Below are 27,843 nucleotides of genomic sequence, written 5' to 3'. Positions count from 1 at the left end.
TCACTGACTGGGTGCCCTCCCGACCGGCGTTTCCGGGCGGGCCCTTCCGCCGGCCCCCGCGGCGATGCCGTCACTCAGCTTCCTTCCCGGCCTGCCTCGCGCCCGGCCGGGCTGGGCCAAAGCAGCCCAAGATGGCCGACTTCGAGGATCGGGTGTCGGATGAGGAGAAGGTAAGGGGCGCGCCTCTCTCTCTCACCTCCTCCCGCGCCAGGGGTGAGGGGCCCGGCCCGGCCGCCGTGGGAAGCCCGGAAGGGCCCCCCTGGGGAAAGAAGCCGCTCAGCCCTGCAGGCGTCCGCCTCCCGCGCTCGGGACGCTTTCCTCCCGAGGGTCTTCCCCCTGGCGCCCCGTGGCCCCAGTTCCCCATTTCTCAACTCTCTTCCTCCCGGGCCTGCGGCACAGCCCGCTGGCCTGGCTGCCAGAAAAGAGACTTTTCCCTTATGGAGTCGTGGCTGCGGACTCTCCTCTGTAATTGAGAGAGGGGACGATGGTGATGTCGCGACCTGTGAAGCAGCAGTTGTACCGCCTGGAGCTGTTGGGGCTCAGCCCGTTCCCCGTCCGTCCCCCCCACCCCACCCCCCCATCGTTAGCCAGGATTGAGGCTAGTTTAGGGCGAGTCACTTCCTGGTCTGGTGGCCCCTTCACTTCCCTTCCGCCCTTCCTTCCCCTAGAAGTGATTCTGCTGTCACGACTCCTGGACAGAGCGGTCCCTCCGGGTGCCCGCCTCTCCCCGGGTCCCAGGAGCTGGGCTGTTCGCAGTGACCCCCGTGGGAGCCTCCGGACACGGGCGCCGGGTGTGAGCGCCGTCTTCCCTGCAGACACTCCCTGGACCGCCTGGGTCTACCCCGCGCCCCGCCGGGACTCCATCCCCTGCGTCTTATAGCCTCTTGATAATAGTTGAAAAATGGTTTTCAGTTTCTTGTTAACCGATTAAGATTCGCCAACGGGTTTTTGTGTGGGTTGTTGTGGGGTTTTTTTATAAACTCCAGAAAGGTTTTATAGAGCACGTAAACCTCAGGGTAACGCGTTCAAGCCTGGGCAAAGCATGTGCCTCCTCTGATGCTCCCCTGCGATGTCTGATTACAGTGGAGTTTGTCTGTGTAATTTGTGTGCTGCTTCCTTCAAAAGTGTCTTAAATACAAGAGCATATTCTTTGTCAGGTGGAATAACTTTTTTTTTCTTTTTTCTGACAGCTGCACATCTTAACAGCTTGTCAGGCTTTTCGGTAACTATGAGATTTTAGGGCCTGCGGAAATTAGAATTATTTCATTAGGTGACCAACTTTATATCTTTTTAACAACTTAGTGTGTGTGTGTGTGTGTGTGTGTGTGTGTGTGTGTGTGTGTGTGTATTTCAGAGAGGAAAGGAGAGGGAGAGAGAGAGAAACATCAATGATGAGAGACAATCATTGATCGGCTGCCTCCCGCACGCCCCTTCAGCCTGCAGGCTCTATCCACTGAGCCAAACCCGCTAGGGCAGTTGACTCATTTTAGGACAAGAATTATGTCTTTTGTTTCCTATAGTGGCGTGCAAAATGTGCACGCTTGAGTGCTTTGTAAATGTATTTCAGCTCTTCCCCTCTCTCTCTTTTTTTTTTTTTTTTCCAATAAAAAGATTGGGATGGTGGAGGGGACTATTTATGCTCCAGGAGTCCTCTGTACAGAATGTTTTGATACAGTATACCTACATATGGCATGCCATTTTGAAATACTGAGGAATGTGCTAAACGCTCACAAGCCATTGAACAGCACTTTAGCGTTAAATTTTCTCATTCTTGGAAATTCCCATAAGCATATAAGTTTGGGGAGGGAGGAAGCATTTTATATGAACTTGTGCTGGAGAGAATACTATAATCCTTGTTCTAAGGCAAACAGTTATGATTCAGATGAAGTTAAATGACAGTGAAAATCATAGGATAACAAAATATTTTTTAGTCCAACTGATGAGTCGCTTATTTTAAGCAAAAATATTGTTACAACAAAATATCATTAAGTATTTAAATAACAATAAACAGTAAACTTTGAAGTTTATTGTGCCCAAGTAATACTACATTTACCAGTGCTGTCAGGTTTTTGTCTTTGACACTGAGTTAGAATGCCTTTTTTTTAAAAAATATATTTTATTGATTTTTTACAGAGAGGAAGGGAGAGAGATAGTTAGAAACATCGATGAGAGAGAAACATCGATTAGCCGCCTCCTGCACATCTCCTACTGGGGATGTGCCCACAACCCAGGTACATGCCCTTGACCGGAATTGAACCCGGGACCCCTCGGTCCGCAGGCCGACGCTCTACTGAGCCAAACCGGTTTCGGCTAGAATGCCTTTTTAATTAAATTTGGAAAATATATGTGTATTTCAAAATGCAAATAAAAATATCTTTGAATATTGTCAGTGTTTAATAACATTCATAGTATTGATTTTATAATAATAGATCTGACCTCAATAATAGATGAGGTTCCTTTCATCTCCCAGCATACCTGATGTGTTGCTTAATTTTAATAATGACATAGTAAGGAAATCAAAATTAATAAGGTAAATCTGCCAAAAAAGTTGATGAATTTCACATTCAGTAAACAGTTTTTAAATTAACCACATTGTCTTCATTAGTGTGGATAATAAAGAATAACTGCTATAGTAAGTGTCTCAATAAATCCATATGATTTGAGATTTCTGATATTTTGTTAGATTCTTATTCACAGACAGAGATGAAATTGATAGTATTTCTCTGTTGTGGATCTATAAGTAAAAAGGAAGGGCTTGCCGAAACGGTTTGGCTCAGTGGATAGAGCGTCGGCTTGCGGACTGAAAGGTCCCAGGTTCGATTCCGGTCAAGGGCATGTACCTGGGTTGCGGGCACATCCCCAGTAGGAGATGTGCAGAAGGCAGCTGATCGATGTCTCTCTCATCGATGTTTCTAGCTCTCTATCTCTCTCCCTTCCTCTCTGTAAAAAATCAATAAAATATATTTAAAAAAAAAAAAAAGGAAGGGCTTTGGCTTGTAAGATTTCTTCACTTCTCTTCAGCTTCATACCCTACTTGCCCCCTTTTCCAGGCTTCTGCATCCTTTTAACTGAATTCAAGAATTCAGAAAGTATTTTTCTAACAAGACTTGTTGATATGAATATCTTAGCATTCAGAAACATAAGTAAATAACATTCAAAAAAAATAATCTGTTGCTTCATGTGAAAGAAGCCTTTCAAAATTAAAATTAATAAAAAGTGTCAAAGAACACTTTATGCATATGGACAAAAAAAAAAAAGAAACATAAGTAACTCTTAAATGAGATTCTTATCCTATAAAATTTTCACAACCACAGCACTATTACAAACAAATATTTAAAAAGATTTTTAGCCTTAATTTGGATTGGTTCTTCCTTGAAGGAACTCTAAAGTTTCCATTTTTTCTGTTTTTAACGGAGACCTCAACTGCATTTGACTTGGGGTTGTTTTTTTTGTTTTTTAAGGGATATGTGTCATGATGCCAGTACAGTTTTTTATTTTTGGTACATTTTCTGAAAGCAGTGAACATAGAGGTGAATTTCATGATGATGGTCTCTGATTTCCTTGCAAGTATTTCTATAAAAGCTAGTAAGATCAACCATTTTCATAACTAGCTGCTGAAGTTTTTATCACTTTATAAAGAGGAAGTTGGGTTTTTTAACTTCTGCATTGTTACCTGAAATGGTCATGATGAGCTGCCTAAATAAAACAGGAAGTAGAAAGTGTAATAACTTGTAGAAATAAGCGCTTTCAGTCTTATCCTCCGTTTCAGTTTCTGAGAATGAGCTCTACACTTCTAGCTACTAAGACCCTTCCGTTACTTGGTTCCAAGAGCTTAACAAGACCAAAATGACAAGATACAGTAGTTAGGAAACTTGAAATACGAGATGAGCAACTTGTTTGGGCTCTTTGCATGTCTGTTTCCTTTATTTCATGATTCAGCATTTTTCTTATCCTCAAGATTTTATTGTCACATAATAAAATAAAATACGAAGTTTAGAACTGAATCAGTGGGCTCTTTTTCTTATCTCCTCCCAGTTCAGAATGCTTGCATCTCTTAATAGCCAGCATTCTCTTAGATGCAGTTGGGCTCAACATATTCAGGCCTCACACAATCTCCTTTGTAGTTTTAGCCTTTTTGTGGGAAACCGGCCTAGTCTGCTCACCATAGCCACTCTGCTTCCTGTCACAACGCCACTGTCCCTGCACATTCAGGGGATCATTGCCCTTCTCATGCTGTGTTACTTTCTGGTGTTGGTGCTTGCCACACTTCTTACAGAAAGTCCTGTGTGTTTTAAGAACATTCACCGTGTTTGCGAGAGCACTAAGGGTACAGAAAGCTGATTCAGCATCTTAAAAAAAATGCAGAGAGAATTTTAAGGCTGAAAAACAGTGCGACTGGCATATTTTTTCCCTTCAGCCTAACTAGTGGAATATTTGTGTACAACCGCAAAAATACCATAACTGAAAAGTGGATCTGTATGCTTTAAGTTTAGACAATGATCCCATCTTTAAGGCACTTTTTGAGGAACAGGTTTATCAAAATTATTTAGGAGAGATGTGGAAAATGTTCTATATGAATGACAAAAGGCCCTATTAGAGCTCATAAAACTACTTACACTTTTAAACTGGATTTCCTTGGTTTTGATTACCTCGTTGATTGACCAGATGAGTTATTACCCTTATCAAGTAAACCCTGAAGCTTATTTGCAGTGGTCTTTTCTAACAAGTCCTCAATTAGTATTAACACTATTCTTTTCTCTTCCCTTTTTCCAGTTAGCTTTGCTGATGAGTATTCATATAATCTGTTATAAAATCCTTGGACAGGAGCATAAATTTTCAGCAAGTACAAAATCAGATGCCCAATCTTTGGTTAAGTATAGGTATATTATAATTTATTTTAGAACATCTAGCAATTTTATTAGGACTAGCCTTAATGCGAAGCAGAGTAGTGTAATATGTCAGAAAATTCAAACCCTGTTTGTCTGTTTCAGAAGCCATGCTTTTTTCACTACACTTTATTCCATGTAACAGTGATTGAAAAGAAAAACAGAATAGGAGGCCTTCATTTACTGAATTATAAATGAGATACTGTGATTAGTGGGAAAGAATGATTCTGAGAATCAGGAGATTTGGCCTCTCTCTCCCTGCTGTGCTTTTAGCCACCAGTGTGATTTTGGAAAAAATCACTAACCTCTATAGGTCTCAGTTTTCCTATAAAATTGGGAGATAAGAGGAATTGGATGAAACCAGCCGAACAGAATTTAATGAACTTTTTCAAACTCTGATTTTTAAAAAATACGTTTTAAAATTGAAACATTAAAATGTTCGAGGAGTTTCTGTCATTATCTGCATTTGCACATTTGCCCTAATAACAAAAACGGAATTCCTTGGTAACTGAAACCATGTTTTTATCCAATGCCTAGCATAGGACCAGGTAGATAGTGTAGGCCCAACTTATCGGTATGAATGAGACCAATTAGTTACACCTTCATTCATTTTAGTATTTCCCCAACTCATGCTCCTTCATCTCTCTCTTCCCTCCACCCCGAACTGTTTCTAATAATCTCTAGATATTTCTTACGTTCAGGTTGTGTCCACACTCTGGGTGCCTCTTTCGGTATTCATTGTCCTTGAGCATCTGCTGCTATTATTGGTGCCCTGCCTTGTCACTACTGGGAACATTTGACACCCCTCCACCCTCCTCCCCCCCGGGAACATTTTTCCTAGTAAATCCTATAAAGCTGCAAAGCATTATGCATACCAAAATGACTATGTGTATATACTTCTAGCCTTGCAAAACCCCAAATAAAAGTATTTCCTTCATCTGCTATAAGTCCCCTCCTTTAGAACCCAGAAAAACACTAGGGTCAGATATCATTTGCTCTTTCCTCTCTCCATTGCACAAATCTAAGAGTATAGGTTCTCTCATCTTGAAATAAATAAATAAATATCCTTATATGGATCATCTTCTAAAAATAAGCCTAGATAGGGAAAAGTAGTTGTGATACTGAAGACAATATGACTGCTTTGGGATTTCTGAATTAGGTGATAATTTTAATATGCACTTACTGTTATTTTCCTTTCTGCCTGCATCAGAACCTCCTGTTAATCTCATCATTTCTGTTCATCCCATTCTTCTCTTTTTTTTTTTTTTTACCAGATTTTATTTTATTTTTTTAAAAATATATTTTATTGATTTTTTACAGAGAGAAAGGGAGAGAGATAGAGAGTTAGAAACATTGATGAGAGAGAAACATCTATCAGCTGCCTCCTGCACATCTCCCACTGGGGATGTGCCCGCAACCCAGGTACATGCCCTTGACCGGAATCGAACCTGGGACCTTTCAGTCCGCAGTCCGATGCTCTATCCACTGAGCCAAACCGATTCGGCCCATTCTTCTCTTTTAATGACACAAGCTCAGAACATTGGCATTATCTTTTTCTTTTTCTTTTTCTTTTTTCTTTTTTTTATTAAATCTTTATTGTTCAGATTATTACATTTGTTCCTCTTTTTTTCCCCCCATAACTCCCCTCCTTCCAGTTCCCACCCCACCCTCCGCCCTCACTCCCCACCCACTGTCCTCATCCATAGGTGCACGATTTTTGTCCAGTCTCTTCCCACATCTCCCACACCCCTTTCCCCCCCAAGAATAGTCAGTCCATTCCCTTTCTATGTCCCTGATTCTATTATAATCAACAGTTCATTCTGTTCATCAGATTATTTATTCACTTGATTCTTAGATTCACTTGTTGATAGAAGCATATTTGTTGTTCATAATTTGTATCTTTACCTTTTTCTTCTTCTTTCTCTTCTTAAAGGATACCTTTCAGCATTTCATATAATACTGGTTTGGTGGTGATGAACTCCTTTAGCTTTTCCTTATCTGTGAAGCTCTTTATCTGACCTTCAATTCTGAATGATAGCTTTGCTGGATAAAATAATCTTGGTTATAGGTTTTTGGCATTCATCACTTTGAATATTTCTTGCCATTCCCTTCTGGCCTGCAAAGTTTCTGTTGAGAAATCAGCTGACAGTCATATGGGTATTCCCTTGTAGGTAACTGAGTTTCTTTCTCTTGCTGCTTTTAAGATTCTCTCTTTGTCTTTTGCTCTTGGCATTTTAATGATGATGTGTCTTGGTGGGGTCCTCTTTGGATTCCTTTTGTTTGGGGCTCTCTGCGCTTCCTGGACCTGTAAGTCTATTTCTTTCACCAGGCGGGGGAAGTTCTCTGTCATCATTTCTCCAAATAGGTTTTCAATATCATGCTCTCTCTCATCTTCTGGCACCCCTATAATTCTGATGTTGGTACGCTTGAAGCTGTCCCAGAGGCTCCTTACACTATCTTCGTATTTTCGGATTCTTTTTTCATTTTGCTTTTCCAGTTGGGTGTTCCTTGCTTCTTCGCATTTCAAATCTTTGAGTTGATTCTTGTGCTTCTCTGGTCTGCTGTTGGGAGTCTGTATAATATTCTTTATTTCAGTCCGTGTATGCTTAATTTCTAGTTGGTTCTTTATCACAACATCGAGGGTCTCATTAGATTTCTTGTAGATCTCAATAAGTTTATCGGCGGCTTCTAGACAGTTCTTGAGAGACCTTAAAAGTGTGGTTCTGAACTCAATATCCTCCATTGACAATTTTGTCCTGTTTCTTTTGTCTCCGCATTTTTTATGCTTTCTTGGTGCATCCCCTAGTGGTCTTTGTGCGCATTCTTGTTGTAGTTAATCCTTGATTGTTGTAGTTAATACTGGGGGGATTTGACCTCCAGGCCAACTGGCTGTGAGAAACAGCTGTGTCTGCAGTGGGAAAACTTCTGTCCTCTGGGGAGGTGCTAATCTAGCCTTTGCCTGAGACTATCCGGCAAATGGCTCTTCACAGGACTTGGGCGGGGCGGGTCTCATGGGATCAACAGGGCAGCGGAGGGAGCAGTTATGGCTGCTCTCAGTCCCGTCCCCAGAGGCTCTGCCTCTCAGAGTCCCAGCAACCGCTGCAAACCTCGGAGAGAAAGCTGCCCTCGCGCTCCGACTGATGCCAGACAGTGCCGCTTCTCCTGTTTGAGTCTGGGTCCCCAGAGACTCACCCGGAACTGGAGCTCAGAGCCTAAGCCTCCCTCCCGATTGAAAACGACAACCGCGCCCTCAGCCACCAGCCCACTCCGCGCATACCTCCGCACCTTTGTATTTTCCGCACTGCGCCTCCTCTGAGTCTCGGTATGCTGTTCTCTTTCCTACTAGTTGTAGAATTTCCCCTCAGCCAGCTTTCCTGTGGTTCTGGGTGATGTCCGTTCCGTCTTTTAGTTGTATTTTTGAAGTGGTTGTTGAAGGCAGCAAACTCCGGTGTTTACCTATGCCGCCATCTTGGTTTCTCTCGGCATTATCTTTTTCACTTAGTCTTTCCTCTCATGTTCAATTAGTATTCCAGTCCTGTTCATTCTTCTTTTTATTAGATTCTGTTCCTTCATTTTAAAAAAAGTATTTTAGGCATATAGGAACTATAACTACATGCTTCAAATTAAAATGGTAGAAAAAGGCTTAAGTAAAAAGTCCCCTCCCACCCGTTTTCCAACCACCCAGTTCCCCTGAGAGGCAACCAATATACCAGTTTCCTTTCTATCTTTTCAGTTAACAATATATCTAACCTGTCCACATTCCTACTACTATTGTCGGTATTCACATCATCTATACACTGTATTGTGTGTTCACCACCCCAAGTCAAGTCTCCTTCCATCATCATTCCCCCTATGCCTTCCTCTACCTCCCTTCCTCCCCCACCAATTACCACACTGTTGTCAGTGTCCATGAGTTTTTTCTCTTTTATGGAAAACTTTTTTTTTTTTGATCAGTAAAAAAGTTGCCATTATTTATAATTATTGATGAAGATTGTAATAATGGAGACTATAAGGTGACTAGGACCTAAAGGTTTAAACAAGGGATATATTTGCCCGGGCTGTGCTCAGTGGTTGAGTGTTCAATTCTTGGTCAGGGCATATGCCCAAGTTGCCGGCTCGATCCCCAGTGTGGGGTGTACAGGAGGCAGCTGATCAATAATTGATGTTTCTGTCTCTCTCCCTCTCCCATCAATCAAAAAAGTGTATTAAAAAAAGTAAACAGCCGAAACCAGTTTGGCTCAGTGGATAGAGCGTCGGCCTGCGGACTGAGAGGTCCCGGGTTTGATTCCGGTCAAGGGCATGTGCCTTGGTTGTGGGCACATCTCCGGTGGGAGGTGTGTAGGAGGCAGCTGATCGATGTTTCTCTCATCGATGTTTCTAGCTCTCTATCTCTCTCCCTTCCTCTCTGTAAAAAATCAATAAAATACATTTAAAAAAGAAAAGTAAACAAGGGATATCTATTTATATAAAAGGCTAAGTAATCGACCGTGCGTATTCTGACTGGCTGGCCAGCCGGCACATGTGCTGTGCACTGGCGATTTCAGAATAAACGTTGACTCGTGCATGCGCGATACATATAAAGCTCTTGCTGGCGCCAATCACACGCATGTTTTAATTTTATAATACTATATTATATATACTATTTCGACATGTAATTTTTTGCAGTAATGTAATTACTGCATGGATCTTTCTTCTAATTAATCTCCTTTCAATGTGCACAAATCCATGTACCGGGCCACAAGTATTGAAAATGTTATCTGCTAATTCCTTTCCTTTTTATTTGTTACTTTTTATAACTCTCTTTCTGTAAATTTTATTTCTCTAGGTACGCATAGCTGCTAAATTCATCACTCATGCACCCCCAGGGGAATTTAATGAAGTATTCAATGGTGAGTAAAGATTGGTATCTAGTTATTTAAGCCTTCCTTAGCAACATAAGCACTCATTGAGTACTTGTTAACTCTTTTAATCCTTACAATATACTATAGTTATAGCTAAAGAAATCAATATTCAAAGAGGTTAAAATAATACACTCAGTGTCACCCAGCTATAATACTAGTGTCAGAGCATACTGAGGTCTGAGTCAAAAACAGGGTATTAACACGTAAATTGGGATACCTATTTTTATATTTTATATTTTATTTTTACCCTCTCAAGATTCTCATTCATTAGATCTGGGGTGGAATCTGTTATATCAAATTCTCTCAGGTGATTCTGAATCACAGCCAGTTTGGGGATCACTATTCTAATACATTTACAACCTTCCATATTATTCAGTCTTTTTTTTTTTTAATATGTTTTTATTGATTTTAGAGAGAGAGAAAGGGAGAGAGAGAACAGAGAGAAAAACATTGAGTGGTTGCCTCCAGTAAGCACCCCAACCAGGAATCAAACCAGAACCTGGGTATGTGCCCTCACCAGGAATGGAATCAGTGATCCTTTGGTGCAAGGAATGAAGATCAAACAACTGAGCCACACCAGCCAGGGCCTATTCACTGTCTTAACACAGCTTACAGCATGAAAAATGTAGATGAGGCATCTTGAACTTCACAATAAAAGCAGTCATCATAATCTCAATTTATCTTAAGGGGACCCTTAAGTAAAATCATAATCTTTGTGCATCTTGGTTCAGTTTAGCAAACATTTATTTTGAAATTCTAGTTTTACATGAGAAGGTTACCTATTTAAGAGGGATTGTGTGATATTCATCTATATCTGACCTAGCATCATAGCACAATCATAATATCCATTGAAAAAATTAATGATGTAGAGAAAGAGTAAGTAGGAGAACATATAAACATTTACTATAAGGAGTAAATAATGCAACAGAAAAATGAAGACATTCTGTTATAGACTTATTTGTAGACTTCGAGCACTAACAGCAAAGAGAAACAAATGCAACCTTTCTAGTCTTCCACATTGACTGAATGTAAATTTTCAACAACTGAGCTTTTAGAAAATACTCCTTTGACTTGCCTTTATCTGACTGATTAGTTCAGATAAATTCTTAATAATATTAATGGTCTTCATAATTAGACGTCCCTTGTTTTATTTTTGAGAACTGAATGTACAGTACCATGAAAATAATTAATACCAAATTGGTGTGACTCAGTTGGGCACCCTCCAGTGCACCAAGAGGTTGCTGGTTCAATTCCCTGTCAGGGCACATGCCTGGATAGCTGATCCATGTTTCTATCTCTCTCCCTCTCCTTTTCCCCTCTCTAAAATCAATAAAAACATATTTTACAAAAAAAGAATTGGCAAGCTACCTGTGACCTCAGGACTGGTTTTTATTGGCCTGCTACACATCTGGCCTCTGCCAGTCCTTTCTTTCAGAAGCCCCAAGAGTCAATGGCCTTCAGTTTGTAATTAGTGTTCCCCCCTGGAATTAATTCTTGGTAGTTTCTACTAACAAAAGAAAAGTGATTAGACTCTTAACACAGCTTTTTAAAAAGATTGTAGGCTCCCACATGAGATTATTCAAAGAAAGATATGTTCAGCAACTTCACTGCCACTGACTAAATTGTGCCCAGCTTTCTTAGTCTGATGTTACAGATAAACTTGCATTTCTTTTTTTTTTTTTTTTTTTTACTATGTTTTTATTGATTTTAGAAAAGAAGGAAGAGGGAGAGAGAGAGACATCAATGATGAGAGAATCACTGGTTGGCTGCCTCCTGCACATCCCTTCATCCCTTACTGGGGATCAAGCCCTCAACTCGGGCATGTGCCCTTGACCAGAATCGAACTCGGGACCCTTCAGTTCCCAGGCCGACGCTTTATCCATTGAGCCAAACCAGCTAGGGCAAACTTGCAATTCTTACTCAGATTTTAAAGGATTCTTTAGATACAAAATTAACAGTCTAATCTTCTGTAAACCATGTTTTTCATTTGCTAAGAAATTCTTTGAGAATTATATGCAAATCTATGAACATTAGCAGCTATTTGTTTGCATTTTTAGAAACAATATATCCAAAGACTAATCTTTCAAAATCTGATTTTTAAAAAATCAAATTTAGATCCCTGGCCAGGTAGCTCAGTTGGTTAGAGTGTCATCGCACCAAGGTTGCAGGTTATCTCTGGTCAGGGCACATAGAAGAAGCAACCAATGAATATATAAATAAGTGGAACAACAAATCAATGTTTCTCTCTCCTTCCCTTTCTCTCTCAAATCATAAATTAAAAAATTTTAATCTAATTTAGAAATCCGCTAAACTCTCAAGTTTGTCCTGTTGAACATTGTAATTTTAACATCTTTTAACAATTTTTTTCTCCTCAGATGTTCGGCTACTGCTTAGTAATGACAATCTCCTCAGGGAAGGGGCAGCACAGTAAGTGTCTTTAAAAATCTGTTTACAGTGTTATTCTAATATTGCATAAACTATGTTAATAGTGAACTGACACCCTGAAAACTTAGCTTAAAGCACTTCAAAATGAAGCAGTTTATTTTAGCAGTTTATTTTGTTCTTAGAGAAAACATGTTCCACCAAAATGTTTACTTTCTTAAAGCTTATATTATTTTGCTTATTATATTATTTTACTTATTATTTATTTTGGTGTGATTTTTCCCCATTACAGCAGCGTTAAATGTTGGCTCTTGGGTTTTCTCCTATAGTTGTTTTAGCTCCTGTTAAGTTTTTAAAAAACAGTTATAGAAAGATTAGGCTGCAGTTGAAGAATAAAAATGTTTCTCAAATTGCCAAAGAATAGCAGATATTCATAAAGTGAATTTATGGTAAGAATTAACAGTAGAGCCCAGATGATGTGGCTCAGTGGTTGAGTGTCAACCCATGAACCACGGGGTTGCGATTCGATGCCCAGTCAGGGCACATGCCTTTGTTGCAGGCTCATTCCCCAGTAGGGGGCATGCAGGAGGCAGCCGATCAATGATTCTCTCTCATCATTGATGTTTGTATCTCTCTCTTCTCTCTGAAATCAATAAAAAATAAATAAAAGAATTAATCATAGAATAATAGCACAGTTATTCTACCCAGTCATTGACTTCTTATCACTTGTCAGGCTAATCTTTATAAAAAAGCATTTTCATTTTGTCTTTGTTTTAAAAAGTTACAGTGGTAGCCTTAGGTGGTTTGGCTCAGTGGATAGAGCATCAGCCTACAGACTGAAGGGTCCCAGGTTCAAGTTCAGTCAAGGGCGCATGCCCTGGTTGCGGGCTGGACCCCCAGAAGGGAGCGTGCAGGAAGAATCTGATCAATGAGTTTCTCTCATCGTTGATGTTTCTATCTCTCTCTCCCTCTCCCTTCCTCTCTGAAATCAATAAAAATATATGTTTTTTAAAAATGTTATAGTGGTATAGGTTTGCTTGTTTTGTTTTTGTTGTGTCTTCAGTTCTAAACACTGTCTAGCTTTCAAGGCCCCTGGTTATCTGGCTTTATCACTACTCTCCTTTACTCTTCAGTATATTTTATTTAATTTACTCTCTATCCAACTGGTCCAGAGTTCCTTTGTAAAGAGGAAAACATAATTGGATATGTCTGGGAAAGGGTGAGGTGGGGAGATGGGATAAGGACTTTGATGCAGAACATCAAATAATTATGAATGCATTTGGTATGAAATATAATTGGTTTAGATATTAGCTATAGAAAGCTGTTAAGCTGCTGCCCGGGAAACAGTCATCTTCTGCCCTGTCCATACTGCTTTTTGGAACTCATTTTGGGACCAGATTCTACAAACCTAAAATTTGCACACCATCACTATAATTATCATTATGAAAGATATCCTAATTATGCATTGATTTAGACACACACTAAAGAGACATTCTAATTTCCCTTAAGTGCATAGATTCTGCCATAGAAAAAAAACATTAATGGCTGGCTAGTTCAACCCATTTACCCTGTGCCCTTTCATTGAAAAAATCTCATCTATGTTTTGTCAACATTTGGTTATTCCATCTGAATGCTTCTAATAATGAATTAGCTATTTCACAAGGCAAGTTCTTCAGTCTTCCTGCCTTATTGGTCTTAGTTTTATCCTTGAGAGCTACCCAAACTTAAATCTTCTCTGTACTTGGTAAGGGGGATTGGGAGTGGGATGTCAAGATCCAAGGGTGAGGACATCCTAAGCCTGTTGTCCATTTCCAGTTAGGAGTGACAGTAGAATTTGGTGTGAGTTCCGATGCTTCAATAGTTTTAATTACACTGACAATAAAGCTTTGTATTTATTAATATTCTGGTTCTTATGGACTCTAGAGTCTTGGAAAACCTCTTCCTAAAGAGAATGTCTTCTGCTCAAATATTTGATTTTCCATACAAATGAAGTGTTCAGTTTTATTTCCAATAATGAGGTACTTTGGTTCCTTGGTCCTAGTCCTCAGTAAGTGTTGTCCCAGTAATTACCATCCTCATCATTGCCTTCTCTGTAAAATGAAGAAGGCTTAACCTAGGAGTTGCCCTCTTTCCTGGATTTCCACCAGAAGCATTCTCTGATAATTCCGAACACTTCTGCACTAAGTAGGGTTTGTAGACCATGTTAAAGAGGAGGTTTTATTCTGAGAGAGAGGGGAAATTATTAGTGTTTTAGGCAGAGAATAACATGATGACTCTTACATTTTAGGATAATCACTGGCTGCTCTGTAGGCGTGGGCAAAGATTGAAGTAAAATGAGTGCTTAGAAGACCGAGTGGTTCAGAGATAAATGGTGGTGGTTTGGACTAGAGAAGCAATTTTTAACCAGTGTGCTACAAAAATATATATATATATATATATATATATATATATATATATATATATATATATAAATTATTTCTTACAGAGAGGAAGGGAGAGGGATAGAGAGAGTCAGAAACATCGATGAGAGAGAAACATCGATCAGCTGCCTCCTGCACACTCCCCACTAGGGATGTGCCCGCAGCCAAGGTACATGCCCTTGACCGGAATCGAACCTGGGACCCTTGAGTCCGCAGGCCGACGCTCTAGCCACTGAGCCAAACCGGCCAGGGCAAGAATCTTTAAAACATTCAACTCGTGACCATTTATTAGGGGGCACTGACTTCTTTTCCCTTAGATTGTCAAATTTTAATAAATGACAGTAGCCTACACAACAGTAGCTATTTGGTGTGAATACCCTGTCTTGAACGATAAATACATAGGTCATATAATGTAGTTGCATCTTATTGGTCACCTTGCATAATAAGGTTGTAACTGATTAGTTAATTCTTGGTACCAGAAATCCTTATATACAAATACAGGCACCTAATTTTTTAAAAGTCACTTTGGAGCAAAAAAGGTAGGTAATTAGTGTGTGTGTGAATCAAAATTATACTTAGAGTGACAGTGGTAGAATTGGTGGGAAGGAGTAAGACTTAATATGTACTCAAGGTAGAACTACTAGATTTACTGATGGGTTAAATGTAAAGTATGAGAAAAAGAAGAATCAAGGATGATCTGATGGTAACAGATTTTAGTGTTGGTATTTGTAATCTACAGTCTAGGACATACCCTAGAATGAAGTACTTATTTATTCCCTATTCTTAAGCTTTTTAAAAAATAATAATAAGTATGAACACTTAATTTATATTTCATTCTAAAGAGCCAGTGTATTTAGGACTTATTTTGCTCCATGGCGATATGGTATTATAAGGAAATGATTCATTAAAAGACACAACAATAGCTTAGGATGAGAAGATTGATGATTAGCCTTAAATATTTGATGTTCAAATATTTGTTACTTTGGTTTCTCTTGAAAAGTCTAGGAAAGATTCTATGCTTTGCTTAAAAGGAGTGATCTGGCAGATGTTTTAGCGGGTTAAAATTGGGCTGGAGAGATGTTTAATTCTTCTCTTGGCAAGTAAATTGTGTGAGAGGACTGATACTTCATAAGCATAGAAGTGTATTATGTTTTTTTATACTGAAGTTTATTTCCATCTTTTGCCTTATCTTTTACTTTAGCTTACTTTGTAAGATGTACTAGGAAGCAATTGAAAATGCAGATTTAAGCAAAAGATGAAAACATGAATAATAAAAAATATGAAAAATAAAAAAAGAAAGTGCAAAGTTTCATAAATCTAGCACTAAAGAAATAAACAATATGAGGCATGTACTATGAATCTTTATTCTATCCCTTTTTTTTCTTTTTTTCTTTTTTTCTTTTTTTGTAACCTCTACTCAGCCTTAGGTTCTCCTCTGAGACTTGACTGATGCTCAGCTCTCACCTCACTCTCCCCATGTCAGATACATTCCAGTACATTTAATTTTTTGGTATTTTTAAAAAATATTTTTATTGATTTTTAGAGGAAGAGGAAGGGAGAGAGAGAAAAACATCCATGTAAGAGTGGAGCATCAATCGTCTGCCTCCTGCACACCCTCTGTTGGGGATTGAGCCTGAAACCTGGGCATGTACCCTGACGGAATCAAACCGGCCACCTTTCGATGCACAGGAGGATGCCCAACCAACTGAGCCACACTGGCCAGGGTGCCTTCCAGAACATTTAATTCTGGTCTCTCCTACTTCACAGCCCAGAACAAAGAAAACAAGATTTCCAAAATAGTGCCTCAATTGAAGATACTTTTTGAATTACTGAAAGCTATCTAAATGATTAAACTGTTGGTAATTCACTATAATCAGATAGCTTAAAATTTAGGAACCATCCAAATGTGAGCTGTGTTGGAGTTTAGGAGTGGAGAGGAAAAGGGAATTTCAGAGCTTAGTGCACTTCTGAGATGCTGTGGAGAGGAGTTCCTGCGGAAAGCTGGAAGACATTACAGTATCACCAGTTGCCTAGAGATAAAGGGGAAAAGACCAGGGAGTGTTTCACCTTCTCTTTTGCTATTATGTGAAGTACGTTTTGTGTTTATATATAATTCTTTCTTTTTTATTTTTTTTTCACTTTTGAAAAACAGTGCATTTGCCCAGTATAACATGGATCAGTTCACACCTGTGAAGATAGAAGGATATGAAGATCAGGTAAAAATTATTTCTATTTCATAGGCTATGCCTGAAAGATAATAGAAATCCTATAAACCAAAGTAGATATAAAAATGGCTAATTTTGTCAACATTTCCATATAAGTAATCACCAACTTAAAAATGTAGTCAAAAGAAGATCAGATTCTTAGCCATAACAGGGAAAAAAAAGATATTACTTGGACAATTAAAGGAAGATGGATGGTTTATTAGATATCACAGCATATAACAAAGAATCAACCACAGTGGGTCAACTAAATGGAGATCTTATTTTTGTTACGTAGGAGTCCGGAGGTAATAGGGCTGATATGGCAGCCCTGTGGTGTCATCAGAAACCCAAATTGCTTCTAGCTCTATTCTGCCATTCTTGGGTATGGTTTTCATTATGCTCTCAAGATAGCTGCTCCATTTCTGGGCAGTGAATCTGTGTTCCAGGAAGGAAAGAGGAGTTAGGTTTGAAAGGTGCTATTGGTCATTCCAGAAGCCCCTTCCAATCGTATGTTTTTGCCAGAATGCATATCATTCCTAGCTGGGAATTGTCATTTTTTAATTGAATACATTATCTTCTTGAAAACCTTTGAGGCTCTGTTAAGTTTCCTATTAGATAGGAAACTAATGAGAGTCTTCTGCCACACAGTTCATATAAACTCACACATTTTGATCAGAAAAATAAATGGAAAACAATAGATTTAAGTGTCATGTTTCTGGATAAGAAATATAAATAATATGGAAAGCTTATCTGAGTAGAAATATCCTATATAATAAAAGGCTAATGTGCAAATCAACCGAACGGTGGAATGACTAGTCGCTATAAGACACACTGACCACCAAGGGGCAGACACTCAATGCAGGAGCTGCCCCCCTGGTGGTCAGTGCGCCAGAAGCCAGGCTCACAGCTGGCGAGTGCAATAGCACTGGCGGGATCCTCTCCCGCCTCCACGGCAGCATTAAGATTGTCCGACAGACAGCTTAGGGCTGCTCCCCCCTAAGCCGTCAGTCGGACATCTCCCAAGGGCTCCCAGACTGCAAGAAGGTGCAGGCTGGGCTGAGGGAACCCCCCAAGTGCACGAATGTCATGCACCAGGCCTATAGAAAATGATATGAGAACATTTGTTTTTCAAATAGATTTTATACAATTCTTGTGAAAATTATTATTGACCATACAGCAGTATTCTGATCAAGAACAACAGTGAAGGGAGACTGCTAGCAAACATAAAGACAAGCAATGGGTGGAGAAACCTTAAACCTAAGTATCATAAACAGAAGGAAAAGAAAACAGTTCCTAAAATGTATAAGATTAATCTAACTGATTTTCAGTGCCAACTATATATCTAGATTATTTCTTGGGTTTAAAATTTATCTGTTTTTTTGAAAGAAAAAAATAATAATGTAATGACAAGCCCATCCCTCTGGGTATCTCTTAGTGTTTCATGCCAGAGCAAACTGACCTTGAACTATTGCCTGGCCCCTACTCCTGGGCTGTAGTAGGAAATGGAAAGTGAATCATAACTTGAGTAATAACGAAACATTAGAAAAATTTGTAAAAGAAAGTGGCTTCTGCATAATAAGTTTTACAAATAAGATTTTAAAAGGAGGTAATCTGCACTTCAAACATCTGTAATAATAAAAGCATAATATGTAAATTAGACCAGACAGCCGAACGACCTTCCAGACGAAGCCAGGGCTGCGAGGGCTGAGCTTCTTGCACAAATTTTGTGCATCGGGCCTCTAGTAATAGATAAAAAGATTATTCAGATACCTAAGGATGGTGTCAAGAGTTCATTGAATAAATAAGGAACAGACATGAACCGACTGCACCCAGTAGAGGAATATAAAGCAAACTTGGGAAAGTGTTAGATTGCCTAGTAATAGAAATTAAAGAAGTGCAGATTAAAATTTTAATGTGATATATTTACCTTTTAGTTAGAAAAGTTGCAACATTAAGAAGAAGTTTTATGAGGGTTAGACTAAAGAATAAAATTGTTTGATGGAAATATTGGTAAGGAAGAAATCTGACTAAATGAAAAGTTAACTATCTTCTTCAGAAATTTTATTTGCTTTGTAAAATGTGTCAACAACTGTCTTTTTTTTACAAAAGTTACTCATGATTGTAATTATTCTTTGGAAGGTCTTAATTACAGAACACGGTGACTTGGGTAACAGCAGATTTTTAGATCCCAGAAACAAAATTTCCTTTAAGTTTGATCACTTACGGAAAGAAGCAAGTGACCCCCAGCCAGAGGAAGTAGATGGAGGTCTGAAGTCTTGGAGAGAATCCTGTGACAGCGCTTTAAGGGCCTATGTGAAAGACCATTATTCCAGTGGCTTCTGTACTGTTAAGTATCTGCCTGTTTCATTATGAGAGTATTTAATTGCTATCCTTTACCCATTCTTTGAGGGCGTTGGCCAGCCAAACATCACTTCTTTCTTCTTAGGTACAGTCTCCTGCATTTTATTCCCTGAATAATGTTTGAAAGGGGTATGAATGGAAAATTTTATATGGAAAATTATTTTCTTAAATCCCAATTGCATAAAAATTTTAAATCTCAGTCAATGTATCCTATTTCACATTTTGTCAGAAATTACCTCACTCCCACCAAGAAAAAAGGCCCTAGCTGGTTTGGCTCAGTGGATAGAGCCTGCAAACTGAAGGGTCCCTGGTTGCAGGCTTGATCCCTAGTAGGGGACATGCAGGAGGCAGCCAATCAGTGATTCTCTCTCATCGATGTTTCTCTCTCTCTCCCTCTTCCCCTCTCCCTTCCTATCTGAAATCAATTAAAAAAATTTGTTTTAAGTCATCAAAGGTCTTTAGCTTGGACGTGTTTCTAACTATGAGCTAGACATCTTCTATCTAAATTTCCCAATTTGTTGATGGTACCACCCACCATCTTTCTAGTTACCCAAGCATGCCAGTACTTACTTGCTTTTGCCCTTCCCTTGCAGTATATGGCTAGACCTTTGATTGTGCTTCTGCATCTTGCTGTCCATTGATACTACTCTAACTTACTGCCTAGATTAATTCCGTGGCCTCCTGATTAATATTGGTTATTTAGTTCTGGAGGCGATATAACAAACAAAGATATAACAAACCCTAGTTTCTTACCTGAACGTTACTCATCTTTTATTCCCAGTCTCTACTTATGAGACCATCATCTGTCTTATAAGGTCCAGCCTAACTGGCACCCCCTGTATCTGAAACCAGTATTTCTCTCTGTATTCCTGTACCTCTGTCTCATCTAGAACTTAATATGTTCTGCTTAGTGTTCATATCCCATGAGTTCTTTTGAATTTTCAGCTCATCCTCTCTGATTCTTTATCTCCCCAAAAGATTTAGCGATTTAGCACACTGCTTTTATACAGCATTTGTTGTTTAGATCAAATGTGTTTTCAGAGTCTAACTTTTTTTTTTTTAACAATAGGTTTATGCTAAAACTATAGATGGGCAACAGACCATTATTGCGTGTATTGAAAGCCACCAGTTTCAGCCTAAAAATTTCTGGTAAGAAAGTAAATGTTCTATTTGTATCTCATTTATATTAGAAAGGAACCAAGCCAGATTAATAAAGTGCCCAGTTACAAGTCTGAGTTTGCCCTGGCTGGGAAGATCAGTTGATTGAGCATTGTCCCAACATGCTAAGGTTTCAGGTTCGATCCTTGGTCAGGGCACATATAAGAATCAACCAGTGAATGCATAAGTTAAATAACAAATTGATGTTTCCCTTTCTCTCTCTCTAAAAAAAAAAAAAAAAACAATAAAGAAAAAAATAAAGAAGTCTGAGTTTTACTTGGATTTGGTTAACAATACTTTGGTTAATTGTATAACACAGCAGCTCATCCATCTGTTTGTGGAAGAGGCACTCATGAACAGATTAGCATGGTTTTTTACTCCAACATAAAAAATGAAAGTAAAAATAACTGAAAAGGCTTATGATTAGGCCACTTGTATGCAAACATATTTGATTTGTTAAACTAGAAATGATTTGTTTCCTTTTTTCTCTTTCCCAAATTATCTGCCTCAGTGAGAAATCACCTTTTACGTACGCTTATTGCTAATTCTATAGTGATGTGTGTGTGTGTCTTTTAATAGGAATGGTCGTTGGAGATCAGAATGGAAGTTCACCATCACACCACCTACAGCCCAGGTGGTTGGAGTCCTTAAGATTCAGGTGAGATTCCCAGCATGTTAATAGGCCACATATTAAAATGTCACATCTTCCACAGAAACATTCAAGTTGGAATTTGTTCTGTTATGAAAAATAAGAAACAACTATATGTAGCTGCAAAGGGAGACCAATGGTAGTGAATAGAAATAGAAGCTTCCTTCCTGGGGAAGTAAACAGAGAGCTATTCTAGCTCGATAAAGGATAGTCATGTGGAATGTACTGCTTGCTTGTTATTTTCTTCTTTCAAAGATAATCTAAGACCTTCCCAGAAATTATCAAAAAATAGTTCTAGGAAATAGAAAAATAAGTAATTATTAAGAAATAACTATATAGCAGCTACTGTAACTTATGGTCTTTCATGTATATTGTCTCATTTAAGTATTTACATATACATAAAACTTAGCTCTTCGGTTTGAAGAAAGCTAAATGAATGGGTTATTTTGTTTTGTTTATTTTACAACAGTGACAAGATTTTAAAATCAAGTAAATAAAACAGGAATTTTTATAAAGATTGCATGAGAAAATATAAGGAATAAGTAAAATGTATTGCGTAATGCCTAACACATAGGAATGACTTAATAAATAATGCTAAGGTACTGCAGATTATTGCTCCTTTCTTTTCCTTTTCTGCTTTATGTCTGAAAACATTTCCTTTTATTCAATTATCTCCTGATAGTATGGACTAGATAAAGGAAACAGGCATTACCTGGACTATTGTTCTGGAATTATGCCCCCAATTTTAGTTCCCTTTATTTTGTTCATAACACAAGCATAATCTTTCCAAAACAATCCCTTTCCCTGGATCCCCATCACTCATAATAGGAGAAAGTCTGAATTCTTAACATGGTTTCTAAGGCTGTTTGCTCTTCACAGTCTATCTCCAGCTTGCTTCGTAGCAATGTCTCAATGCCACACTCCCCTCCTCCACACATCCTTATCTGCAGTCAGTTCTTTGTTCTTCCCTCAAGGAAACCAGTTGTGCTCCATTCTCTTGTCCTTTTTTATCCCCTTGCTAGATACCCTTCTCTACCTTGTCCACTTAGATGACAACTCCTGTTTCCAAGACCCTGTGCAAATGCACTTAACAAAGGAAATTCTCATCTTATTCTGTATGACCAGTTTATAGCCATGTTAAGATGACTGAACCTATCTTGTAAGTTGCCAAGATTTCCTGAGCCTTATGTCATTGATTGATTAGTCTGTCTCTTGTGTATTCCTTTTTTTGCTAATTGTTTTCATAATTACAGCACCCACTTTACCTTATATCCTTACAACTGCTTTTGTCTTTCTTATTTTTGTAGCCTAATTTACCAATATTTGTTTTTCAATCCTGTCTTTACCCCTAAAACTTTTCCTGCACTTGGTCAAATCTGCTTATCAATATTGATGATACTGTATATGGAAAGATGCATAAGGAATTAGAATCCATTAAAATTCCTTGGTTTTCACAGAGAAAAACTAATGTTTAATGATTTTATTTTAATACTGTTAAGCATGGAATCATTCAAGTTCTTTGCATCACAATGCCTAGTGTGGTGCCTGAGATGCATTAAAACATAATAAATGTTTGTTGAACTTAATAATCAGTTTTCCCTGCAAAGGAAAGAGAGAATTCTTAAATTTGAGTGTTCTGTGCATTTTAACCACCATAGTATATTACCATTGGTAATAATAATTATTCATTCAGAGTTGGTAAGATTGGGAATGGCTTAAGGCATGGATATGTGCCCTAAGCAACAGGTTTCTATATGAACTACACATAAACTTGCTCACAACATTGTTTCACACAGGTACACTATTATGAAGATGGCAATGTTCAGTTGGTTAGTCATAAAGATGTACAGGATTCAGTAACTGTTTCGGTGAGTGTGAAGAATTTAATGTCTGTCTCATTTGTGTCTTGTTTCTCTTTTAAAAATTAGTGTTGATCCTGAGGACTGATTCTGCTGTTAGAAATTCAGTTTGTTTTCAGTGCTTTGATTTTGGCAGCTTATAAGAGTATATAACCAACCAACTATATTAGTTCAAAGTCTTTGACTCAGTGGCCTTAGAGAATTGAGACTTCCGTCTTTCTCTTTCTCAGTTGTGAGATTTGCTCAAGGACAGCAATATCTTCAGTCAGTAACAACCAGGAGGAAAAAAAGATTGCCAAACTAAATCCTATTGGGCTGCATTCATATCTTTAGAGAAACAACATTTTTAGGAATATTCCATCAAAAAGTATTCTGTGTTCTGTACCTGGAAAGAAGGGATATTCTCACTACTTCTTTATATTCCTAAAAGTTACTGAGCACTCTCATGTAGCTTTTGTTTATGTGTTTTATATCTATCAGTATTTACCTTATTAGAAATAAAAAAACTGTATGGTGCCAGATGAATACTAGAATTATTGGGATGATCACTTTGTAAGGCATATAAATGTCCAATCACTATGTTGTGCACCTGAAACTAATATAATATTGTGTCAACTGTAATTGAAAATATTTTTAAAGAAAAAAATTTCAAATGCAAAAAAAAGTTAAAACTGAGAAACATTAAAGTTTTATTAATTAAAAATTGCAGTAACAAGCCCATTAGTTTTTAACCTAAATAACATTTTCGTGGAAAACAACTATGTTTTTCAAACCAAAAATAATTAATGAAAAAAAATGACATTTTCATAAATCGTTCAATGTCTGGCTTACTAAAAACTAAATCCTCATGTGCTTCACACATGCCATTGGCCTCAGAGTGATCAGATCATCACACACATGTAGCTTCTATGAAACTATACTGAATATACATGAGAGTAAGAGTAAAAAAGGCAAGTAGCTTTCTCTTAGTATTATTATAAAACTAGAGGCCCAGTGAACAAAATTCATGCACTGGTAGGGTCCCTAGCAGCTGCCAGCTGCTGGCCGGGTACTCCCTCCCTTCCCCCAGCCGCCTGCCCCTAACCCCCACCCCTGCTGCTGGTCGCTGGTCGCCCTGCGATTCATATCTGCGGGGCATCGGGTCCCCACTCAGCTCCCTCAGCACCTGGGAGCCTGGTGTCAGTGGGATGATCAAATCAGCAGGGTGATGGGCCCTGCCTGGCGACCAGTGGCTTGCACCAGCCTTGGCTTGGCATTGCCCACTCACCCACTCCACTATCCCGCCCCAGTCCTGTTCTCATTGGGGCCCATCGGGGCTTGCAGCACTTCCACTGCCACCCGCTGCCAGTGCCACGTCGCCAACACCCGCTATGTTCTGTGCCGCTCCCTGGTGGTCAGTGCACTTATAGCAGTCAAACTCCTGGCTGAGGGGACAATTTGCATATTACACTTTTATTATATAGGATTGAAAATAGTTTTGACTATTTGAAAGAATCTCGGGACTGCTGCTCTGCATTAAATCTTACCCTCCTGCCTTTAATTCTGTTGTACTTAATGGTGAAAGGAAGAGAGATTCAGTTCATTTTATACCTGAATCGTGTAAAGCAAAATGTGATCGGTTGGGTTAGCATCATAAATAGTAAATAGAGGAATATATGAGCTTAACTTATATGACCAATATATCTGAGGGCATTGTTAATATCATCTTAAAGCAGAAATATTTTCAAGGCATAAAAATCTACAGATACCACCCTAACCGGTTTGGCTCAGTAGAGAGAGAGTTGGCCCTTGACTTGAAGGTTCTCAGGTTTGATTCCGGTCAAGGGCACATACCTAGGTTGCAGGCTTGATCCCCAACCCCAGTCAGTACACATGCAGGAGGCAACCAATTGATATCTCTATCTCTCTCTCTCTCTCTCTCTCCCTCCTTTAACAAAAATGAAAAACTATGAAGACATCATGATGGTGCCTTATGGGCATACTGTGATAGATTGGAAAGAGCATGGCCTTTTTTGGGCAAAGACCTGGATTCAGATCCCATCATTGTCATTCAAAAGCTGTATGATTTTGGTCAGGTCACTTAAGAGGATTCTGTTTTCTGCAAAATGGAAGTGATGATGATAACAGATCTTCACAGGGTTGTTGAAGAGAATCAAAGAAGATAATGTGCATGGGAACACTTGATAAACTATAAATTGTGCAAATGTTAGTTAAGATAGACTTCTCGCTATCTCTTTATTCACTGCTTTCACATTTTTAAAAATTCATATTTTTCTTTCCTCCTCTCTTCACTAGAGTGAAGCACAAACTGCCAAGGAGTTTATTAAAATCATAGAACATGCAGAAAATGAGTATCAGGTAAGGAGATTTAGAACTAACTTTTCTAGACCTACTACCTTCTTATTTTGCTGTTAGCATATTTTGTTAGACTTCTCTCTGTCCTTGTAACATAAAAATGTGTTGTTCGGTGTTACTAAGTGTGGAGAATTTGCAGGCCTTACAACTTGGCATTGTACTTACAATCAAGGTTTTGCTATGGAAAGGGACTGTAGCCCTAGTTTAATAAATAATATAGGTGGGCTTCTTAACGCACTTCAGAGATTGGAGAGTTCAGTAGAAATAATATGTCCTGTCTGTTCTTCCTAGGGGATTCACGAATGTCCTTGACCTCATTTACTTTACTTTCTGTTCAAGTAACTTGGCTTTAATTATCCATTGCAGACAGCAATTAGTGAAAACTATCAAACAATGTCAGACACCACATTCAAGGCCTTGCGCCGGCAGCTTCCAGTTACCCGCACCAAAATCGACTGGAACAAGATACTCAGCTACAAGATTGGCAAAGAAATGCAGAATGCTTAAAGGCTTAATCTAAGATTCTTCAGTACGTGGAAAGAAAGGTTTCAATGTATGGTCATATGATAAATAAGTGATTTATAAACAAGAGTGATATTTTGCTAGGGCTTTCAAAGTTAACAGGTTTTCTAGCCTCATGGAATACTGTTGAACCTATAGCATTGTCTTGATACTTTTATGTTCTCTGACTTGTAATCTTCTGTTTTCACTATATCTACTTGTAAATTTTTTTTTAAAATTCTGCCACATTTAATGATGGAGAGAAAGGTCTATCCTGGAGTCATTTTACTGTTTAGAAAATTTTCCTAGCCATAAAGCCCTGTTTCTGATATAGACAGGTAATATGTTCTCTGCTTTTCTACCCCTGTCCTTCAAAGCACACCTGGTACTTCCATGGTTTATACTGATCATCAACAGCTAAAGAGGCTGTGCTACCAACTGTAGCCGAATGGAAGACACATCCATCCTCTCCCTGAACTGCCTTGATCATCTCTTAGCGCATTGTGTAACTATAGTTTTCAAAAGTTTGGATTGGGCTTTTCATGTCCTTTTGTTGGGCACAGGAAGTTTTCTGGAAATTCCATTATAGCCAGCTTCTCCCAGGAAGTTGTTTTTAAATCCAAAGACTTGAACCACATTCCCTGCACATGAACGTGTTTGCTTTTTTCCCTTCCTTATTGTCTCCTTCCCGTCTAGTACCATTGTAGTTGTAGATATCTGCATTTTTAGCAGAGTTTTACCCATTATTGTTTTTTTAATATTCCAGAACTGCTGACATACGAGGGATGTAGTAGAGTATCAGAGTTGAAAAATGAAGATGAAGAAATAATAGGTATCTGTGCTTTAATACATGTGGCAGGATTGTACTATAGGCAAACAAATCAAACAGCTCTGTAAATCACAAACAAAACCTAAAAATGAACCAAAGTGAAAAGGATAACTTCCCGGCAGTATCTTTCTATTGTAGCCTGTTATTTAAGGGAATACTAGTGATTTGTTCTAAATAGGATGTAAAACTTGTTCTACATGACTTTTCCTCAGTCCTGCCTGCCAAGAACTTAAATGTAACTGTGATATAGCAACCCTTCTAGGTTTATTGGCAGGTATATGTGTGATCTCAGAATACACAGGTGACATAGATATGATATGACAACTGAAATGGTGGACTCATTTACATTGTTTACACTTCTATGACCAGGCCTTAAGGGAAGGTCAGTTTTTTAAAAACCAAGTAGTGTCTTCCTACCTATCTGCATATACATGTCAAAAAAGAAGGGTGTTTGTGCTTCAGCTTTGTTTTTGCTCAGTAATACAGTCAAGCAAGAATTTGTTTCCAAGTGACCTATTGAGCTGTGTAAGCATATTTGTTTATTTCAAATAAAATATATTTGTATTATTTGTCATTCATACTATCCATCCATACCACACCATCCTCTGTATCAGGTAGTCCAATAGAAATATACCTGTTTTGTTCTTAAATGGTCTAAGTCTCCTTTTTGATCCGTCCCTTCAGCCTTAGTTCTCAGGGTAACGTGGAAGGGTATTTGAAGAAAGCGTTCAAGGGTCTGAAATTGGTTCCGACCTTCAACTATTCTAGTTATAGTGAATAGACAGAGTCTTGCAAAGAATAGCTGTGTGTTTGGAGCAATGTCTCTATGGATCATACTGCTCTTCTCTCAGAGACTACCAGTGGTTCAAAGGTTTTGTTTTGGATTTTCAATTTCTGTCAAATAGGAAAATCTAGTTGTGTTCTACCTATCACTCAGGAAGTAGGGCTCCAGTATGGTTGTAGTCACATTAAACAGGACATAGAAATGAAAGAATCCCTGTGCCTCTAACTTAGGTAATATTTTCACCTTGACTTAACTTGAAGTACTGCTTTTCTTCCATACAAGTGTCACTTAGCTACAGGTATGTGGGAAAGGCTTTTATCCCGGTCTCCAACAGAGAACAGAGGAGCTTCGGTACTTCACCCTCCACCTGAGGCCAGTTCAAATCCTCCTCCCCCCCCCCCCCCCCTTTTTGAGGGACATTTAACTGTACTACACTCTGTACTCATAGTGCAAACAGATTCAAACATTCTGGCCTTTGCCTTTAACTTATTAACTTAGCCATGGGTTTCCTTAGCCCCTATAGACTTTTTTAAGAACTTAATCTCTTGCCCTAA

At 38.7% G+C, this 27,843-nt stretch overlaps 1 protein-coding gene across 1 annotated transcript; it reads left to right on the top strand.

Annotated features, from left to right (window-relative positions):
• Positions 1 to 27: 27 nt before the first annotated feature.
• CAPZA1 (capping actin protein of muscle Z-line subunit alpha 1) lies at positions 28 to 27,155 on the top strand. The gene is made up of 10 exons (XM_059674923.1): positions 28 to 170; positions 9,712 to 9,775; positions 12,163 to 12,214; positions 16,742 to 16,805; positions 18,933 to 19,139; positions 20,224 to 20,303; positions 20,892 to 20,970; positions 22,758 to 22,829; positions 25,116 to 25,178; positions 25,542 to 27,155. The coding sequence occupies exons 1-10, from the start codon at positions 132 to 134 to the stop codon at positions 25,680 to 25,682; spliced, it is 861 nt and encodes a 286-aa protein (XP_059530906.1). The 5' UTR covers positions 28 to 131; the 3' UTR covers positions 25,683 to 27,155.
• Positions 27,156 to 27,843: the final 688 nt, after the last annotated feature.

This window comes from Myotis daubentonii, chromosome 18 (genome assembly GCF_963259705.1).
Source record: "Myotis daubentonii chromosome 18, mMyoDau2.1, whole genome shotgun sequence".
NCBI classification, from domain to species: Eukaryota; Metazoa; Chordata; class Mammalia; order Chiroptera; family Vespertilionidae; genus Myotis; species Myotis daubentonii.
This window is presented reverse-complemented; position numbering and strand designations above follow the sequence as displayed.

Excerpts from the sequence above, each read along its gene's own strand:
- CAPZA1 (XM_059674923.1), top strand. The coding sequence starts at position 132 with ATGGCCGACTTCGAGGATCGGGTGTCGGATGAGGAGAAG. Across the intron at positions 9,776-12,162 it reads ATTTAATGAAGTATTCAATG|ATGTTCGGCTACTGCTTAGT; the intron begins GTGAGTAAAGAT and ends TTTTCTCCTCAG. Across the intron at positions 22,830-25,115 it reads AGGATTCAGTAACTGTTTCG|AGTGAAGCACAAACTGCCAA; the intron begins GTGAGTGTGAAG and ends TCTCTTCACTAG.